Here is a 19092-nt window from a genome sequence, read left to right as displayed (position 1 = left end):
CTTCAATCTTTCCCTGAGTACTGGAAAAGTCCCCTTGGACTGGAAAACGGCTAACGTCATTCCACTGCACAAAAAGGGTTGTAGGACGGAGGCTGCAAATTACAGTCCAGTGAGTCTCACCTCAATAGTGAGTAAACTCATGGAAAGACTTATTAAACACAAATTAGATATGATCCTGATCGAGGAGAATCTACAGGATCCCCACCAGCATGGATTCACAAAGGGAAGGTCCTGCCAATCCAATCTAATCAGCTTTTTTGACTGGATTACAAGGAAACTGGATATGGGGGAGTCTCTGGACGTCGTGTACTTGGACTTCAGCAAAGCTTTTGATAGCGTCCCGCACCGTAGATTGTTGAGCAAGATGACGTCGATGGGATTGGGAGCAACATTGACGACATGGGTCAATGACTGGTTAAGCGGTAGACTCCAGAGGGTAGTGGTTAACGGTACCCCCTCCTATACATCGGAGGTGACCAGTGGAGTGCCACAGGGCTCAGTCTTGGGACCGATCCTTTTCAACATATACATAAGAGACCTGACTCAGAGGCTTCAAGGTAAAATAACATTATTTGCCGATGACGCCAAACTATGCAACATAGTAAGTAACAGCGCTTTGCCCGACAGTATGGAGCAGGACATGCTCTTATTGGAACATTGGTCCTCGACTTGGCAGCTAGGCTTCAATGCTAAAAAATGTAAGGTCATGCACCTTGGCAGCAGAAACCCATGCAGAACTTACACTCTAAATGGTGAGACCTTAGCTAGGACTAGGGCAGAACATGATTTGGGAGTGATCATTAGTGAAGATGTGAAAACTGCCAATCAGGTGGAGAAAACTGCGTCCAAGGCTAGACAAATAGTGGGATGCATCCGTAGAGGTTTCATCAGCCGGAGGCCCGAAGTCATAATGCCCTTGTACAGATCCATGGTGAGACCTCATCTGGAATATTGTGTTCAATTCTGGAGACCACATTAACAATAAGATGTGCGGAGAATTGAGTCGGTGCAACGAATGACCACCAGGATGGTCTCGGGACTCAAGAACCTCCCATATGAGGAAAGACTGAATAAATTTCAGCTATACTCGTTCGAGGAACATAGAGAGAGGGGGAACATGATTGAGATGTTTAAATATATCACGGGCCGCATCGAGGTGGAAGATGATATCTTCTTTCTTAAAGGACCTTCGACCACAAGAGGTCATCCGCTGAAAATCAAAGGCGGGCAATTTCATGGTGACACCAGGAAGTATTTCTACACTGAAAGGATGGTTGATCATTGGAATGAACTTCCACTGCAGGTGGTTAACGCTAGCAGCATGCTAGATTTTAAAAAGAAATGGGATATGCATGTGGGATCTCTAGCGGGGTGAAGTCTGAGGGTGGGTCATTAGCATGGGCAGACTTGATGGGCTATAGCCCTTTTCTGCCGTCATATTCTATGTTTCTAATCTAGTCCTGCATGATTAATGCAACACTTTGGGGTCCTTTTATTAAGGTGTGTTAACCGATTTAGCACGCGCTAAAGATTAGTACACGCTAAATGTTAAAGCACCCATAGAATATAATGGATGCCTTAGCATTTAGCGTGCACTAATCTTTAGCTCACACTAAATCAACATGCCTTTATAAAAGGTTCCATTTATTCATTGTCCTTTTTGGCAAAGCATTAAAGAAGGTATTTTCAACACTAATGAAGGATAAAGATATTGGAATCATGTCACACCCATTTCAAAACATCATCCTTGATTTTCAGGCTTTGGTAAAGTGTGCTTTAAGGATTTAGATGTGAGAGTTAAGGGTCCTGTTTGTGTATGTGAGAGGCTGCAGGTCTACTGTCCTGTTCACATGTTACTATTGGAGGAGAGAGGCTTTTTGGTATTTCCTTCAGTTATAGAACAACACACAAAAAAACCAAATTCCTTCTAGGTATTAGGTTTAACACCTAGGAATTTGGCTTTTTTCATGTGTTGTTCTGATTATTCGGTAACTCTTTATCCAAGTAGATGTTAAGATTTTGTGCAATCCTGTCAACTGCTGAAAATACATTTTCTTTTTAATACTAGCTTTTACCTATTAGTATGATAAGGGAATTTTAACATTTTAGAGAACATTAGCCATCTGGGGCTTGGCATTCAGTTTCAGTGTGTTATTGGAATACTGATTTTTAATAGTTTTTTAATTTGATTTTTTATTGAAGTTTGAAAGTTATTACATTCCAAACATAATCACAAGAAATGCTTTATACAGGTACATATAAATCCACAAGTGATGGGGATGGGACATGATATACCTCCTTTCTATGGTTACAATCAAAGTGGCTAACATATTGTATACAGGTACTTACTTTATACCTGGGGCAGTGGAGGGTTAAATGACTTGCCCAGAGTCACAAGGAGTTGCAGTGGGAATCAAACCCAGTTCCTCCAAAAATACATCTCTTTTCTAACTCTTAGGATAATTCTTTCAATAGAAACAGTGATGAGTGCTCTTCTCTATTAAACTTGTCTCAAACATAAGATATTAAGGCCCAAATTCTGTAACCAGCGCCTAAAGTTAGGCACCTATTTTGGAAGCGCCCAACTAGATAGGCACCTGTCTAAACTGAATAACAAACTCAATTAAGCTTTTTAATCAGCACTGATTGAAACCTAGGCGCCTATCAAGAAAGCGCGATTCTGTAACAAGGCGCCTCTAAAAATTTAGGCGGCCTTTGAAAAAATAGGCGCTATGCATGTTAGGCATGGGTGTGGCTTCGTGTTAGGCACCTTCTTACAGAGTCACCGCTCTTAAGCGTGCATAAGCGCTCGCATGGGCGCCTAACTTTTAGTTGTGCCTAGAGCTGGCCTATTTAATGGGTGCCTCCAAAATAGGTGCCACTCAGCGTGATTCACTAAACAGCACCCAATTTTACTTGAATTACGCTAAACAGTGCCTATATCAGTGCCTAACTTTTGGGAGCTTCTTATATAATTTGCCCTTAAGTGTTTGACTCTCTCTTAGTCTTGTATAGATTTATATTGATACAATCAAACCCAGTTCCCCAGGTTCTGAGGCTGTTAGACTACTCTTCCAAACAAATGATCAAAGGGAAATTACCTATATATAGCACTAGTCCTCTTCATCAAGGAGGGAGAATAAATGAGGCAAGCAATAATAATAAAAAAATAAAACCCGATAATTTACCTCCCAAACACAAGCCCCCAAAAAATACAGTGCATGTTTTCAATTCTACTCATTCACTTATCTGAAAGAAATGTCTTTGTTTGTGCCCTATGAAAGAAAACATATTGGACACCCTCATATATCAATAGACACTTAGAGGAATTTTAGAAAGAAGAAAGAAGCCAATATGCTGTAGCTGATACCTGAGAATTAAAGGCCAACAATGATTTCCTCTAGAAATGGGTTGCTCACACATTAGGAAAAACCTTCAATTTTATACCACGCAAATTAATTTTCAATTTCCTATACCGTTCTCCCAGAGGAGCTCAGAGTGGTTTACATGAATTTATTCAGGCACTCAAACATTTTTCCCTGTCTGTCCTGATAGGCTGACAATCTATCTAATGTACCTAGAGCAATGGGAGGATTAAGTGACTCCAGGGTCACAAGGAGCAGTGTGGATTTGAACCCACAACTGCTGGGTGCTGAGGCTGTAGCTTTAACCACTGCACCACTCTAGAAATCAAAATGTAGTAAAAGTGAGCCAAGTATAGGATAATCAAGCCATTGTGATATCACTGATGAAGTTGGCTCTTATTGGTGGAATGAGGCATTATGATGTCACAATTCCAGGTCTGGTTATCAGAGGCTGAAGCCCTTCATTCAATTTTCTGTACTCCCAGGGGAGTTCAGAATGGTTTACATTAATTTATTCAGGTACTCAAGCGTTTTTTGCTGTCTGTCCCAGTGGGCTCACAATCTATCTAATTTACCGGGGGTAAAGGGGGATTAAGTGACTTGCCCAGGGTCACAAGGAGCAGCATGGGTTTGAACCCACATCCTCATTATGCTGAGTCTGTAGCTTTAACCACTGCGCAACACTTTAAGCATCAAAGGTAAGCCTTCAAAAACACAGTTTAGGCATTCTCATAGGTAAATAATAACAGCAGGGGGGCGGGGGTCAGGAAAACAGACTAGATTCAGCAAAAGGTGCTCAAATTCTATAAATGGTGCTCCAAATTACATGGTTTATAGCAGTGTTTTTCAACCGCTGTTCCGCGGCACACTAGTGTGCCGCGAGATGTTGCCTGGTGTGCCGCAGGGCCGCCGGGCCCGGAGCTGACAGGGGGCTCGAGGCAGGGGCGCCAGTAGCTCGCCAAGGCAAAGTGAGTCGATCACCCAGGACTCACTTTGTCTTGGCGATCTAATCTATCGAGCCGATCAGTCTTCTTCTCCCCGACGTCAATTCTGCAGTCGGAGAGGAAGTTCGGGCCAGCCAATCGCTGCCTGGCTGGGCGGAACTTCCTCTCTGATTGCAGAATTGACGTCAGGGAGAGCATGCGTCGGCGTCGGCTTTGGGGCCTGTTATCCATTGGTGGGTCCTGTTCCCCGATGGCAGCGGCAGTGGCAGGGGCTTGGGGAACGGCAGGGAGAAAGAAAGAAAGGGGGCAGGCAGGGAAACAGAAGGAAAGAAGAGAAACAGAAAAAAAGAAAGAAAGAAAGAAAGGTCAGGGAGAGAGGAAGAAAAAGTTGGGGGAGGGAATGAGGTGTGGAGGAGAGAAAGCATACAGGCTGATAGAAGGGAAGAAAGATTGGATGCACAGTCAGAAGAAGAAAGTGCAACCAGAAATCACCAGACAAGGTAGGAAAAATGATTTTATTTTAAATTTAGCAAAGTGGAAGCAGTATTACCACAGTTTTCAAAGGAATTTGCCCAAATAACTTAATAGTTAACTGGGTAAATTCCCAGAGATGAAAACTTCCCTTCACTTACTATGCACAGTTCTGAATTTATATCTGCTGTCTATATTTTACAATATGGTCACCTTTTACTAAACCGCAATAGTGGTTTTTAGCGCAGGGAGCCTATGAGCGTCAAGAGCAGCGCTGGACATTCAGCGCAGCTCCCTGCGCTAAAAACTGCTATTGTGGTTTAATAAAAAGGATGGAGGGTATATTTGTCTATTTTTGTATGCTATAAAAACCAAATATAGAGAGAGACTGAGAGCTGTTGACGAAGAGCTACGTGTGTGTCTTTCTTCGATTCCAGCCAGAATATCAGCTTTGTGTTCAGCCAAACAGGCCCAGGTTTCGCACTGAATAAAGTATTTTATAATTTTTATTTCGTAATAAAGTAATTATAAAATACTTTCTTTGTGTTTATTTGATTCCTATTCAAGAGAATTACTTTATATATAGTCAATATAGGCAGAGAGTTAAATTTTTTAACATTTTCTAATGGTGGTGTGCCTCATGATTTTTTTCATGAAACAAGTGTGCCTTTGCCCAAAAAAGGTTGAAAAACACTGGTTTATAGAATAGATTTTAGAGCTGATTTCCATACCAATTGAAACCTGGTATAAACCCTGGTATATAAGTTAGGGATGGGTCCCCAGTATTCAGTAATAGTTGTGTGATTCTTTAGTGAATGTACCTGACCCTCCCATGCCCCTCCCATATCCCTCCCATGGCCACACCCCCTTTTGAGTTGGGCATTCAAAGATTTACATGCAGATCTTTATAGAATAGTACTTAGCTAGATGTGTGTGCAAATTCAAATTGTAGCCAATTAACTCCAGTAATTGATTGATAGCACCCATTTATGGGCAGCAATTGACTCATTAGTCAATTTAGTTGTGCGCACATCTCAGAATAGTGCCCAATTTTGTGTGCGTAAATGTATGCACTATTTATGGAATCTGGGGGAATATGTATGTGATCAATTTTCACATATATGTTATACAATGTACTGAAATCCTGGTAGGAAAATGTTTATTATCAAATAAATTGTTTTATTAAAGCTTTAGACTTGTAAGTCTATTTTTCATAGAGAAATTGCAATCAACTGTCCATTGGTCAATATTTTGCAACTCAATATTAGAGACACATCTATTAGTTACACCTTCACTTAAAGTTATTAATACACGGCGGCACTTTATCTTCCCTGTTACAGCTCCTCAAACTTGGAACTCCCTCCCTATTTATCTCAGAGAAAAAAAGAACTTAGATAAATTTAAAAGTAAACTTAAGAGCTTTCTTTTCAAAGACGCTTATGATATTTAGGAGTCCCAGTTTATTTTTGCTTATTTTCATAAGGCTACTTCTTTTATTTCCCTCCTATTGTTTTTTACCATAATCGTCCTTCTTTCTATCATTATTATTGTATTTCATTACCCTGCCTTTCCCTTTGTTTCTTTTTCTGTTTATTCTGTTAGTCATTAATTTAATATGTTTTGTTCAGTGTCCATCTGTCTTTTATAACCCCTGTATTATCTGTAAATTGAATGATTTGTTCATCGCTTAGATATTTGAGTAAGCGATTAATCAAATACTTATTAAATTTGTAAACTTAAACTTGACTGGTTTTCTGAATAGCATAATGAATACCCATAATACAGATTTGCATACTCAAGGTATAGCACCAGGAGAAGATTGGATGCAACTGCTATAGATATTTTGATACAAAATTAGATCTGCTTTAGTCTACCATCTTCCTACACAAGACTTGGTGAATGCATCTCTTCTGAATCCACAGTATGGAACAAAATCCTCTTTGATCTTCACATGGAAACTTGCAGATTAATATTTAGCCAGTGGCTATTTTCAATCTGGAGCTGTGAGACGCAGGGAGTAAGTGGGGGTTTTCTCTTGCCCTCGATTTACCGTAGACCACAAGTCCTGTTAAGATAGGCTTGGAGGGGAAGGAGCTGCTGGGACTTTTGGGTGGGGGGAGGGGCAAAAAAACAGATTACACCTTGTAAAGGGAGAGGTGGAAGGTTGGACATTGTTGGGGAAGGGAGGCAGGAGGAAAAATTGGACCTTGTCAGGGAATCTGTTGGGGGTGCTAAAAGGGGAATCATTCCTTGTTTAGAGGGAGGGAAGGAGGAGGAATTGGACCTTGTCAGGGGGCAGTAGGTGGGATCTTGCCAGTTAAGACCTGGGATAGAGAGGAGATCAGCTCCATTCTTCAGGCCAGTATCCATAAGTTATGTGGGTACCGACAGATATTCAGTGCTAGCATCTGCATAGCTAAGCGGGCATAGTTAAGACTGTTTTTGTGTGGCCCTATCTGCCTACTTAGCTGTATGGGCACCAGCACTGAATATTGCCAGCATCAACATAACTGCCAGATCCTTCCTGATTCCATGTCCTCCTCCTGCCTTGTTTCAAGATGGCTGGCTCAAGAGATTACGGTGTCTGGGCCTATGCCCTGCTGTGGTCCATACTTTACATTCCCTTCCCCCCCTCCGCAGCCAGTTCCCTTCTCCCTCCTCTGATGCTACTGCCCAGTCTCGGCAGGATGCGGCTTCATAGGCCAGCTGCCACAAGAATGGAGAGCCAGCATCAGTATCAAGCAGTAGCACTTCTTTCCTCTGACATTAATGCTGGCCTTCCCCCCCCCCCCTCACAGTAACTGGTCTATGAAGCCACACCCTGCCAGGACCAGAAGAGGGAGAAGGAGGAGAAGGGTAGTATTAGAACCACATGGTAGCTTAACCTATGGGCCAGTGGCATCATGGACCAGATGTTTGGCGCCCTTTAGCTCTGGCACCCTGGGCCAGAGCCTCATCTGGGCCTTAGATTAAGTTGGCCCTGTCTACCAAAAACATTTGCCCCTATCCTTCAAAATTGTTCTTTAGTAGCTTTAGGTAGGATTCCTTCCTGGAGAATGTATCATTTGGTACACTGTGGACCTTGTCTCCACTTGCACACTATGTTAGCAATATCTGCAATGTTCTCTTAGGGATTACAGCACCTAGCCCCAGTTGTGTTCTCATCTTGCATTCTTCTTTCCCCGCAGCATTTCTTATACTCTATTACTCATGTCTTAATTTACAATTCATTTTTAATATTATGTATCATATATTTAGATATGTATGTATTCTCTTCTTCAAATTATGCACTGTTTATCTGGTAACATTTCTTCAGTAATCTACCTTTTGTATAAACGTCTCTCAAGATGGAATTTTAAATGAATACATGGAGCCATCTGGTCACCTTCCACAGGCTGCCTATCCTTCTTGTTTCTCCTGAGGCAAAAGAATTTGAAAACGAGAACAGTTCATGGACTGAGTTTGTTGCCAATAACATACATTTTGGTCCTGATTCTGTAAAAGACGCCTAGTTAGGTGCCTAGATCATTGTACCTAACTAAACTAGGCATCTAACTTACACCTCCTTTTATAAAGCCTTGCTAGCTTGCATAGGGATTTAAAGGGCTTCAGGGTTTTTGCCTTGCGGCAGCTTCTAGTATGGCTTTGTAAAAATAAAAAAGGGGGGTTAGTGGGTTTTTTTTTTAATTGGCTTAATCAGCACTGATAATTGAAAGCACCATTAAAGACTAATTAAAAAATAATAATAATTTGCTGGTAGGCGCCTAACTTGGTACGCACCTACCACTCTGAGGTAGATGTTTATGCCAAAGTGCCTACAGCAAGTAGGCATGGTTAGGGGTTGATTTGAGGCAGCGTGTGGACTTGGAATGAGTTAAGTGTTAGTAGGCGCCTTCCTTAGGCAAAGACATTTAGGTCAAGAAAACCCTGACCAAAATGGAGTGGGCCTAAGGATTCTAATGCTTACTGGTGGCTAGAAATGCTCAGACGCCACTAGCTGCGATGCTATAAACATCACCTATGGTTGATTGACAACCGCGCAGAACAACATCTGATAAGTGTTCAATCAAATTCATAATAAACTTGAAAACTTGGCATCTAGGTGTTAGACGCAGTTTATAGAATCTGGACCTTTGTCCTCATGAGTAGTATTTTGGGACAGGCAATTGAGATTCTCAGTTACCACTTTGACGCAATGTTTTTTTTTCCTCTACTCGCACCTCTTTCATGAAAGCACTTTTTCTTCTGTTCACACAGGCCCAGGAGCAGTGCATGATGGGAACAAGGCATCAGAGAAAGCTGCATGTGCTTGGCTGCTGCTGCCCCTCTCCCTGTTGCACCTGTTTTTCAAGTTTTGACACACATGGAAAGGAGGAAGAAAGAAGAAAAAATATATATATAAAAATTTAAAAAAAGAAAAAGAATATTACAACTTCTCACACACACAAAAAAAAATCTGAAACTTGGAAAGGTCAAAAACATCACAGCACTGGTATCTGAACACAACAGAATTATTTTCCTCTTGCATTGGACAGCGTGCAGGCCTATGGACCAACCTTTACGCACAATGCACAAACTTCCTGAGGTGGGGGGAGGGGGCCAGTTGCTCTTTCAGGTGAACCTCCTATGAACAGTACGAAAGTTGAAACCCTCAGGGTTGTGTGTTTCAGTGGGCTTCTCAAAGCCTCCCATCTACAGGCAATGCACGCCTCACTCACCCCCATCTCCTGTAAAGCAAACAGACAATGACAAGGAAAACAAATAACATTTGTTAAACGTTTATTCATTTTACTACGTGAACATCACAGATCACAAAAGGGGGTCTGGCGGCTCATTATTAATTTTATTAATTATATTTTCTGATACAAGCATAGAATGTTTTATTAAGTGTGTACGAATAGCAATTTGCATAAGTTTCCGACAAGTACCAGCCCAGCTATGGATGCTGAGCAGAAACTGGTGAAACACCAGAAGATGCACTGGAAAGTGGTCTATCCACTAGTGTTTGATGTACTGAAGTGTGTAATGAAACTGTGCAGATGATAGTATGCTATAAACAGAAGTGCTTAAAGACAAAAGGTTATTCACTGTATGTTGAGTTTCTTATATATACTTATTCTTTCTACGATACAGTATATATATATATATATATCTATATATCTCTCTATATATTTTTTGTTTTGTTTTCAGTTATATCCACTTTTCTTTCTTCTGCAGGGTTCTCAATCCGCCTTCCCTACTGCAGATATGACTGCATGCTGTAAATGGAGTTAGCTGTGTCATTGGTTTAAGAGATGATGGTGATGATGATAGACTTCACGGTCCTTGTGTAATTGATTCTGAATTTTTGGGTTTACTTTACATGTGGGCAGACATTTATAAAAAAGGAAAATAATAATAATTACAATAATAGCAGCTGCACTGTCTCTGTTCCCATTTTGGATCAGTAAATAGAGACCACTCTTTAACCCCTACTCCACCCCTTTAATGCTGGCGGGGGGTGGGGGAATGACAATAAATGGTAAAAGGGAATGCAAGGAACTGAATAAAGAATAATTGATTTTTGTGGCATCTGACAGTTTTATTTGTTTGTGCCAGCAAATGCTTTATGTGTATAAGTTGGGGTATTTTTCATGGAATAATCAATAGAAGGAAATATGGTGAAAGAGACCAACTGGTGCAGGTTCCTCTCCCAGCTAAGGCTTAAGGGTTTTTGATTTGAATACATGCCTTTCATTAATAAACCCTACAACACTTAAATTGGAGGTGAGAGTTGGAAGGGGGAGGGGTTTGGAAGTAGCAGGAGTGGAGGAGTGGGCCCACTGGTTAGCACAGTGGGCCAAGAACCTGATGAACTGGGTTCAATTCCCACTGCAGCTCCCTGTGATCCTGGTAAGTCACCTAATCCCCTGTTGCCCCGGGTACAAAAAACATAGGTTGTGAGCCCACTAGGGACAGAAGAAAGCACTTGCTTATAGTATATGTGAACTGCCTTGATTGTACCCACAGAAAGGCAATATATCAAGTCCATGGCCCTTTATTACTCTTCTCTAGACTTTTTAACCCTTTCCTACCTAACACTGTACCTTATCACTTTGATACTGTCTGGCCTCTATTCAGCCCAGTGGCGGTCAGTGTTTTTCTGTTTGCCACCAGCTGTATTCCTGGATATTCAATACCAGGCCATGTCCAGGTACCAGCACTGAATTTTGGGGGCAATCAGAGTTTATGTGATTCCGGTCAATATTCAGCTGGGCCCACATAAGTGAGTTATGTGGCCCCTGGCTGATTATCAGGCCCAGGCCCGCGTAAGTATTAAAAAAAAAAATAATAATTATTTATTGATTTTCCAAACGTCAATAGTGCAGGACACCACTCTAACATATAATAAGTCAATAAACGCACATTTAACTTACAAATATACATAACCAACCATTTTATCCCCCCACCCAATTCTTAATCAATAAAACACAGATTGCCCAATAACCTTACCCTATTCAGATTAATAATATCCTCCCATCCTCCCATGTGTACATACTCAAAGGTCAAAATTAGGACAGAAATATCCCCCCTCCCACCCTTCTCTGGATGTGTACAAAAATAAACAAAAATGTATTCATAATCAAAGACCCTCTATAGTGAAGTAACATAAGATGTCAATGGGCCCCAAACCAATGTAAACAAATTGCTGTGCCCCAAACTATCGGCATTCATTCTTTCATACCTATAGCTGGAGCACAGATTTGCCCACCAGAAAGGAAAATTTAGGCGATCGTAATTCTTCCAATTATGGGTTAAAAAGCTCCAGAGCCCTGCTTATCTTACGCAAGCCCCAGTTGAATATCACTAGCACCAGCATTAGCCCGGCTCCTCCCTAGCACCGCCCCCTGGCCTGCCCCTGACTAGCCTGCTTTTATTGGGGCCAGTCAGAGCTGATTATTGAACAGCACTGCCTGGCTTAGTGCTGCTGAATATCAGCATTTGGGTATTAAAAGTCAATTCAAGTGGGCCAGGACATCTTTATCCCATGTAAATCATTGTGGATATCAGCTCCTATGGGGTTAAGTGCAGTATTCAGTCCTTGACTGTATAAAAACTGAACTGTTTAAAGATAGGACTGTTATTTATGCAACCCAATCTAAGCAGTTATCTTATGCTGTCAAGGGCTGAATATCAGTACTTAACTGCATATGTGATAACTCCCCCCTCCCCACCCCCGCCCCAGAACACTCACAAGTTGGCCGACTTTAGCACAGGTGCTTACTGTGAATATTCAGTGGTGCTAAGAGTTTGCCATAGTCAAGCAATTTAAGCAAGCGGGAGTCTCTCCAGCCCGCTTTAATTGTGCTGAATATCACCCGTTATCTTTTTTCCCCAGTACTGGGAATTATCTCCTCTACTTTCATTTTTCTGGATGTGGCTCCATGCCCTTCCTTTCTCTTGCAATAATCCACCGGTATCAAGTCTCTCCTGATTCCCACTCCAGTCCGATGCTGTTCCCTCCTTTCATCTTCCAGTCATTCAGTACCCTTTACCTCTATTATGGTGGTGTCCAACTACCCCCCTCCCCTGTTCAGAATGATATAATGCCCTTTCCTCCTTTGGTTTGATGGGGTGCCCTGTGTCTCCTCATCCTTATGGTACCCTCTATCCATCCTCAAGCTGGTAGTGTACAGGTGCACATGCCCTGCCTTAGTCTGTCGGTTTACCCTATACTTCCTCAGTCTAGTGCTGCATTCTCTCCTTCCACATTGTACTAATGCAGTCTGACTCCCTGGATAGCATTTTCTGAGTATAACACCCTGAAAAATCCTCAGAGGACAGTCACAAAAATTCATGCTGCTCTCGCGGCACAATTTACTTTTTTGACTCAATTTATTTCTTGCATTACAGAGTGTGACCGAGCTTTTATAAGTTTGTGTGTAGCACCCTGCCAGCACATAGATTGCATTTACACCAGGAATAAGTCCTAGAGGAGAAGGTTATTATGCTTTTTTTTTTTTTCAACTAGAATTGAAAAGCACTCTCCTTCTTCTCTTCTAAAAATCCAATGGCATTGCAAGGAAGTGAAAGGCATGACCGTCGGTGCTTGAAGAAATCTCCCTGGTGTAAGCAAGGAAATGTTGGTAATCTGACCAATAACCTATGTGGAAAATAATCCAATAAGGCAGGAAAAATCACCTGTAGAACGTAGATAATAAAGGCAGAACCAGCTCAAGGGTATTTGAAATCCTAGGCAAACCAGCAGCCATCTGCCTCCCCCCACCCCATTTCCTGAGATGGCTCAAGGTTATATCCCCTATAGTCAAATAGTCTAGCATATCCCTTTCTTATCCCTCATCTGTCCATAGTAAAGCATCATACTTCCACTTCCTATACTCTATGTCTGAATTCAAGAAGACCTGGGATAGGCACGTGGGATCTCTCAGAAAGATAAGGAGATAATGGTTACTGTGGATAGACTATATGGGCCATTTGGCCTTTATCTGCCATTGTGTTTCTATAACTAAAAAAAACATTGATATCCAAAAAAACATCCTAAATCAGCACTTGAACATCCTAATTGCCAGGACATCCAAGTGCCGATAATCAAAACAGTCTTTCTATACATCTAGCGAGGTGTTCCAGCCTCTGTACGTTCAGAGCACAAGATGGTTTTGTTGGAGGCATGTTAAAGGTGGGCTTTGGGCAGTCTCAAGGACGGGTTAGACATGGATGTCTTGCCGTGATAAACATTTTGCAAGACATCCTGGACAGAACTTATACGTTTGGAGCTAGACCTGTTTTAGAAAGTTCTAAGTGCCTCAAAGGTTCTCAAATGGACCAGATGACCATTGCTTGTATCAAGGTAAGACACCCCCACACTCCCCTAGTGCTCACAGACCCCTTCATACCCACAAAGATCAGAATACAAATGTAAATACCTGTCTCCCAAACATCAGCACCTGGTATAGGAAAGCCTAGTAGAGCTGCACACAGGTGTCTTAAGTAGTCTGGTGGGTGGGCTAATGAACCATAGAGAGGAGTAACAAGTCCCATAAGCTACTCTAACCACTACATTTATGGTGGAAAAGGTGAGCCCCCCAAACCCTACTCTACTGCCATACAGGTGCCACCTGCAGCCATAAGGGCTATTGGGGCTTAGACAGACAGGGTTTTGGAGGCTTACCAAAGGAGATCTGGTGAAATGTTTATCTGGCACTTTTTATGTGAAGTTCACAGCAATGCCCTCTAAGGTGCCCCCATTATTATGTTGTCATGTCTGGGTGGCCAGTCCATTACAGGACTGGCCTCTCCCACAGCCAAATGGTCTTTTAGCTGGGCGTTTGGGACGTGGAAAAATTTGTGGTTGAAAATGTGGTATAAAGATAAACATCCTGGTGGTCTGGGCATCCCAAAGGCATGGATATTTTTTAAAAATAAAAAAGATTTCTAGGCATTTTTTTACTGCTGACTTTGGACGTCTAGTGCAAAACTTCCAAATCAGGCTTAGACGTATGTTTTGAAAATGCCCCTCCATGTGTATTTTAGAAATGTTATGGTTAAAAAAAGGGGTACTTACTTTGCAAAATTCTTTTCCTCTGGTGTGAAAACCTGACTTTGCTTCTGCATTCAGCATCTTAATTCGCTCTCCCTACCCCCATCAAATGTTCAGGATCCCTTCTCTCCCTCAGCCATTCTACCTTTTCTGAGACCTGGGACAAGAAAAGGAGACTTAGCACTGGTATGGGGCCTTTAACAGAGACTTGTGCTTAAGTGCTGCTGTGTCCTGCCTACTCTCCCTTAGGAACTTCCCCAAATGGGTTATGGACTATGAACTGAGTGTTTGATTCTCCAACTAAAGATCAGTGTTTTTCTAACTTTTGACCTTTTTTGAGATATGGAGCAAGTTCTCTGTGGAACTTTTTTATGCCAGTGATAATATTGAATTTCCTTAAGAAATTGCAGGGAAACTTCCGATTGAAAACAGAAGGAAGTCAGAAAGTGCTTGTATCAAAAAGTAAACTGAACTCACTTAAAACCTGTCTATGGAGATTGATCAAAAATTTGGAAGTTGCTCAGAGACGTGAAACTCTTCAGGGAAGGCATATACCTCCCCAGTATGGGTACAGAGTTTACCTTCCAGTCATTGCAGCTTTTTCAATAATGATCACGCTCCAAGCCAGGGAAATTTAAAGAATCTATCACAGTCTTTTAAAACTACTTCAAAAATGATGGCATTCTTTGTTTGTATGTTTTATGAAAGCAAACATCACTTAAAATAGGTGGCTTATAATGCTATTACTTAGCTTTATGAAAAGTTTGGGGTCCACCATTTTAACAGCTGGACTAGTTCAGCTTGTTCCTTACAACATGGAATTTATGAACACGCTTCCGAAAGAGGAGCAAGAGAACTAAAGTGGCTGTATATAAACTCTGTCAAATGAAATAGGTAAGTGAAAGTGTTTTAAGCAATCACTGGGTATCGGGACTTAGTCTCTCTCGGTTGTCATATCCTGTTGGAGCTGACAAGGAAGGCAGGGTTCAGTTCCAACCGCCATTGCTTATGATCTTGGACAAATCACTGAAGGCCCCTTTTACTAAGGTTTAGGTAAGAAACCCATTTTATACCCATGAGCTTCTTAGTATTTAGCACACACTAAGCTTTGGTCAAAGTATTCAAAGGCAAGGAGGTAACACTCCAAACAAAGATCAGACTTGTCCATGCACTCATTTTCTCAGTAGTCAGTTATGGATGCAAAAGCTGGACCCAATGGAACAAGACAGAAAGAAGATTGACTCATTTGAGCTTTGGTGCTGGGGAAGGATTTTAGATGTGCCATGGACTGCCAGAAGAACTAACAAATCGATTCTGGAAGAGATCAAACCGGCTGTGTCACTTGAAGCCCAAATGATGAAGTTATTATGACTGTCTTATTTTGGTCACATCATCAGAAGAGAGAGAAGGACGTCATGTTTTGGAAGATCGAAGGAACCGGGCAAAGAGTGCAACCTACAATCAGATGGCTGGACATCTTGATAACATCCATGGGGATGACGCTGGAGGACCTTTTCTGAACTGGCACAAAAATGATTTCTTTTTAGATCCGCAATTCATCAAGTTTGCTAGGATTCGAGCATGAGTTGATGGCACCTAACATCAACAACCAGCTTTGGTCTAAGGGCTCCTCAATCCTCCATTGCCTTAGGTAGATTGTAAACCTTCTGGGGCCAGGGAAATACCTAGTGTACTTGAATATAACTGTTTTCATACTGGAAATTCCCTTCCATGCCCCTTTTAGAGATATGTGCTACGGGATGTAGGCACGCAACATTATACCAATAACACAGCCAGATTCATGTACAAATCCTAATTGGCACCAATTAACATCAATGATTGTTAGCACTCGATTTTTGATGGTTAAGAGCTCATTAGCAAATTAAATTGGGTACACATATTGGGAGTGTCTAAATTTGAGTGCCCAAATCTTAACACCCTGTCCCCCTCGGATATTCAATGGGACTTAGCCAGCCAGAAATGGCTCCCAACCGGCTAAGTCTTGTTTGGCTGTTTATCTGTGGATATTCAGCAGGAGATAGCCAGTTATCTGTTGCTGAATAAAAGGCTCACTGGCCAACCTAGTGACCAGTTATTTTCAATGGCTGGCCAACTAAGGCATGCAACTAGATATATTTGGCAATTGGACTTAGCTGGCCAGCCAGTGAAAATCAGCTTGGCCAGCTTAAGGTGAGCCGCTGATCTTTGTCCTGGATATTTAGTTCTAGTGACTCCAGCATTGAATATCCAGGATCGCCACCAACTATGGGAGATAACCATATATACAAATCAGGGGGAGAAGCACTGGCAAATTCATATGCAAGTTGCAAAACTGGTTCCTATACATTTAGATACTGCTGCTAACACATATCAAGGCCTGCAACACTACTAGTTTGCTACATTTATAGGTTTTTTAAAAAGCATACACTGCCTGTATGTGCCAGCAAAGGTGATAGGTCAAAACCGCGTGAGATAAAGTCCTCCTCGCGCGGTTTCATCTATGTACTCCCAGCAAATGCACATGCACTCTTGCACATCTTACAAAAAGCTTCATGTTCAGCAGAGCTTTTTGTAAAATATAGGGGGAAAATGTGTTCATCTCAATCTGGATTTCCCAATTTCTTATGTTAAGCCCCTGTGCAAAATAGGGCTTCACATCTAAGCAAATACAAATCCATGGGAAGGGTGCTGGTGCTGTTGCTGATAGTGGTGCTGGGCAGTGGCAGGAGGGGAGGGGAGAGTGATTGGATGCTTCTAAATGAGGGCTGGGAAAAGTGAAACAGGAGATTCTATGCTGGAGCCATTGCTGGTAAGTTGACAAGGGAGGGAACATACATTTGAATATCTAGTCTGAGTGGAGAAAATGTCATTCCTGACACCGTGTTAAAGGCACTGACAATTTCTTCAGGAACAGCCATCCAGTCCTGCTAGAGAGAATTCTAGGCAATGGTTTCCCAGAAGGCCTTTCAGGCTTTTCAGGTGTTGAGGCAATGAAGCTGCAATGTCCTGTGGGGTAGAAATAAATGAAAATAGGATGGAAAGACCAAAATGAATTTCTCTTTAAAAACATGAAAGAAAGAGGAAAGATTATATTCATGTCTAACAGTTTGAGGGAAAGTATCTCTTTCCTCTAAAACCCCAGTATGAAAGAATTCATTGTGGAATAAGGAAGAAATGTTTAAAGTTATATATGAAATGACCCCTGCCACGTGGGATTGCAAGCAAGGGGGCACATTTGAATTAGGAAATGATGTTTATAAGCAAATGTTGGATTTAACTTCCCCCTTCACTGATTTCATTACGACACAAGCGTTTGATTAAAATTTACTTAACTTGCCCGCTATTAAGGGGGTTTGATTTAAGAAACAGCTAAATTATTCTTTCTTTTACCAATATGAGTACCTTAGAAAAAGTCTTCCTGCCAAAATTAAGCAACAAACATTTTATAATTCCTTTTGCAAGTCACTAGAAACTTTCCTTTTTAGTAAATGACTGACTAACAGTATTTTTTTGTTTTTATTAGAGATAGGCATTTACTGGGGAGTTCTATAAAGTCCACCTGAAGTTAAGAGCCTGCATTAGCACTCCTTGCCAATGTAGGAACCTAACTTGTTTAGTAATCTTAATCAGTGCTGATAATTGACACCTCATAACTGATGTGAATTGCAATTAATTGGATTTTAGGTGCCTAACTTGGTAAGTGCCTACCACTTTGAGGAAGGTATTTAGAACTGTTTACATGAATTTATTCAGATACTCAAGCATTTTTCCCTATCTGTCCCGGCAGGCTCATAATCTATCTAATGTGCCTGGGGCAATAGGGGGATTAAGTGACTCGTCCAGGGTTACAAGGATTAGCGGGGGTTTGAACCCCTAACCTCAGGGTGCTGAAGCTATAGCTTTAACCACTGCACCACAACTAAGTAGGTGTGGCTAGAGGCAGATTGTGGGCATATTTTGTATGTAGACACCTGTTTTGGACTTAGGCACTAGTAGGCACCTAATTTAGATGCAGATATTTAGGCTAAGAAAATCCTGGCAGAGAAAACCCTAAAAGTTAGGATGCCACTTCAAACCTCTTCCGCTCCTTCTTCTGTTCACCCTCCTCCCAGACCACAGCATTAAGAACCCCCCTCCCCTTCAGAACATCTTTTCGGACCTACCTTCAAACCCTGCTGATCCATTCAGGGCAACGGAGACAAGGGCAAAGCTCACTTGCTCCTGTCTCTAGTGACAGCATCTTTAAAATGGCTACCCCAATCTGGAAGAATAGCCTCATGGTACTCCTCCTTCCTTCTCTCCTGCCCACTTAAATCTTTTTTAATATCAGGTGGCCTGTATGTTGTAAACAAACAGCTGTCCTTCGTGGCACACTTTCTGAGAAATGGTGTAAGGTGAGAGCATATGTGAGACTTATAATTGCTTTGCCAAATGTACCCAGACTTTTGTGATGAAAATAAAACTGAGCAAAAAGTAGATGTGCAAGTTAATGGAAGAATCACATTCTAGAGAAGAGGAAGAAGAAGACAACACTAAGAGAATGGAAGCAGAAATTTCACGTCAGCTGGAACAGTGAAGGATGGGCAACAGAACAATGGATCCAGAGGAAAGAACCAGGTCAGGTTTTAGAAAGGTCAATAGGAGGAATGTTCAGAAGACTGGTGAAGGTGTGGTGTGAAAGTAAGTAGCAATGGGATATGTAAGTTCAGATCTTCTAGAAAACAAAAGCTATTGCTTTGGATGTTTCCTACTTGTTAAGAAAGCAACTCTGATG

At 41.6% G+C, this 19092-nt stretch overlaps 1 protein-coding gene across 1 annotated transcript in view; it reads left to right on the top strand.

Moving 5' to 3' along the window:
• The window catches only part of LOC117347237 (neurotrimin-like), a 751522-nt gene extending 741179 nt beyond the window's left edge, over positions 1-10343 (top strand). The window contains exon 8 of the mRNA XM_033917886.1: positions 9038-10343. Within this exon, the coding sequence (XP_033773777.1) occupies positions 9038-9138 (101 nt within the window). The 3' untranslated portion in view covers positions 9139-10343. The remainder of the gene's footprint in view (positions 1-9037) is intronic.
• Positions 10344-19092: the final 8749 nt, after the last annotated feature.

Source organism: Geotrypetes seraphini, chromosome 13 (assembly GCF_902459505.1).
Source record: "Geotrypetes seraphini chromosome 13, aGeoSer1.1, whole genome shotgun sequence".
Classification (NCBI taxonomy): domain Eukaryota; kingdom Metazoa; phylum Chordata; class Amphibia; order Gymnophiona; family Dermophiidae; genus Geotrypetes; species Geotrypetes seraphini.
This window is presented reverse-complemented; position numbering and strand designations above follow the sequence as displayed.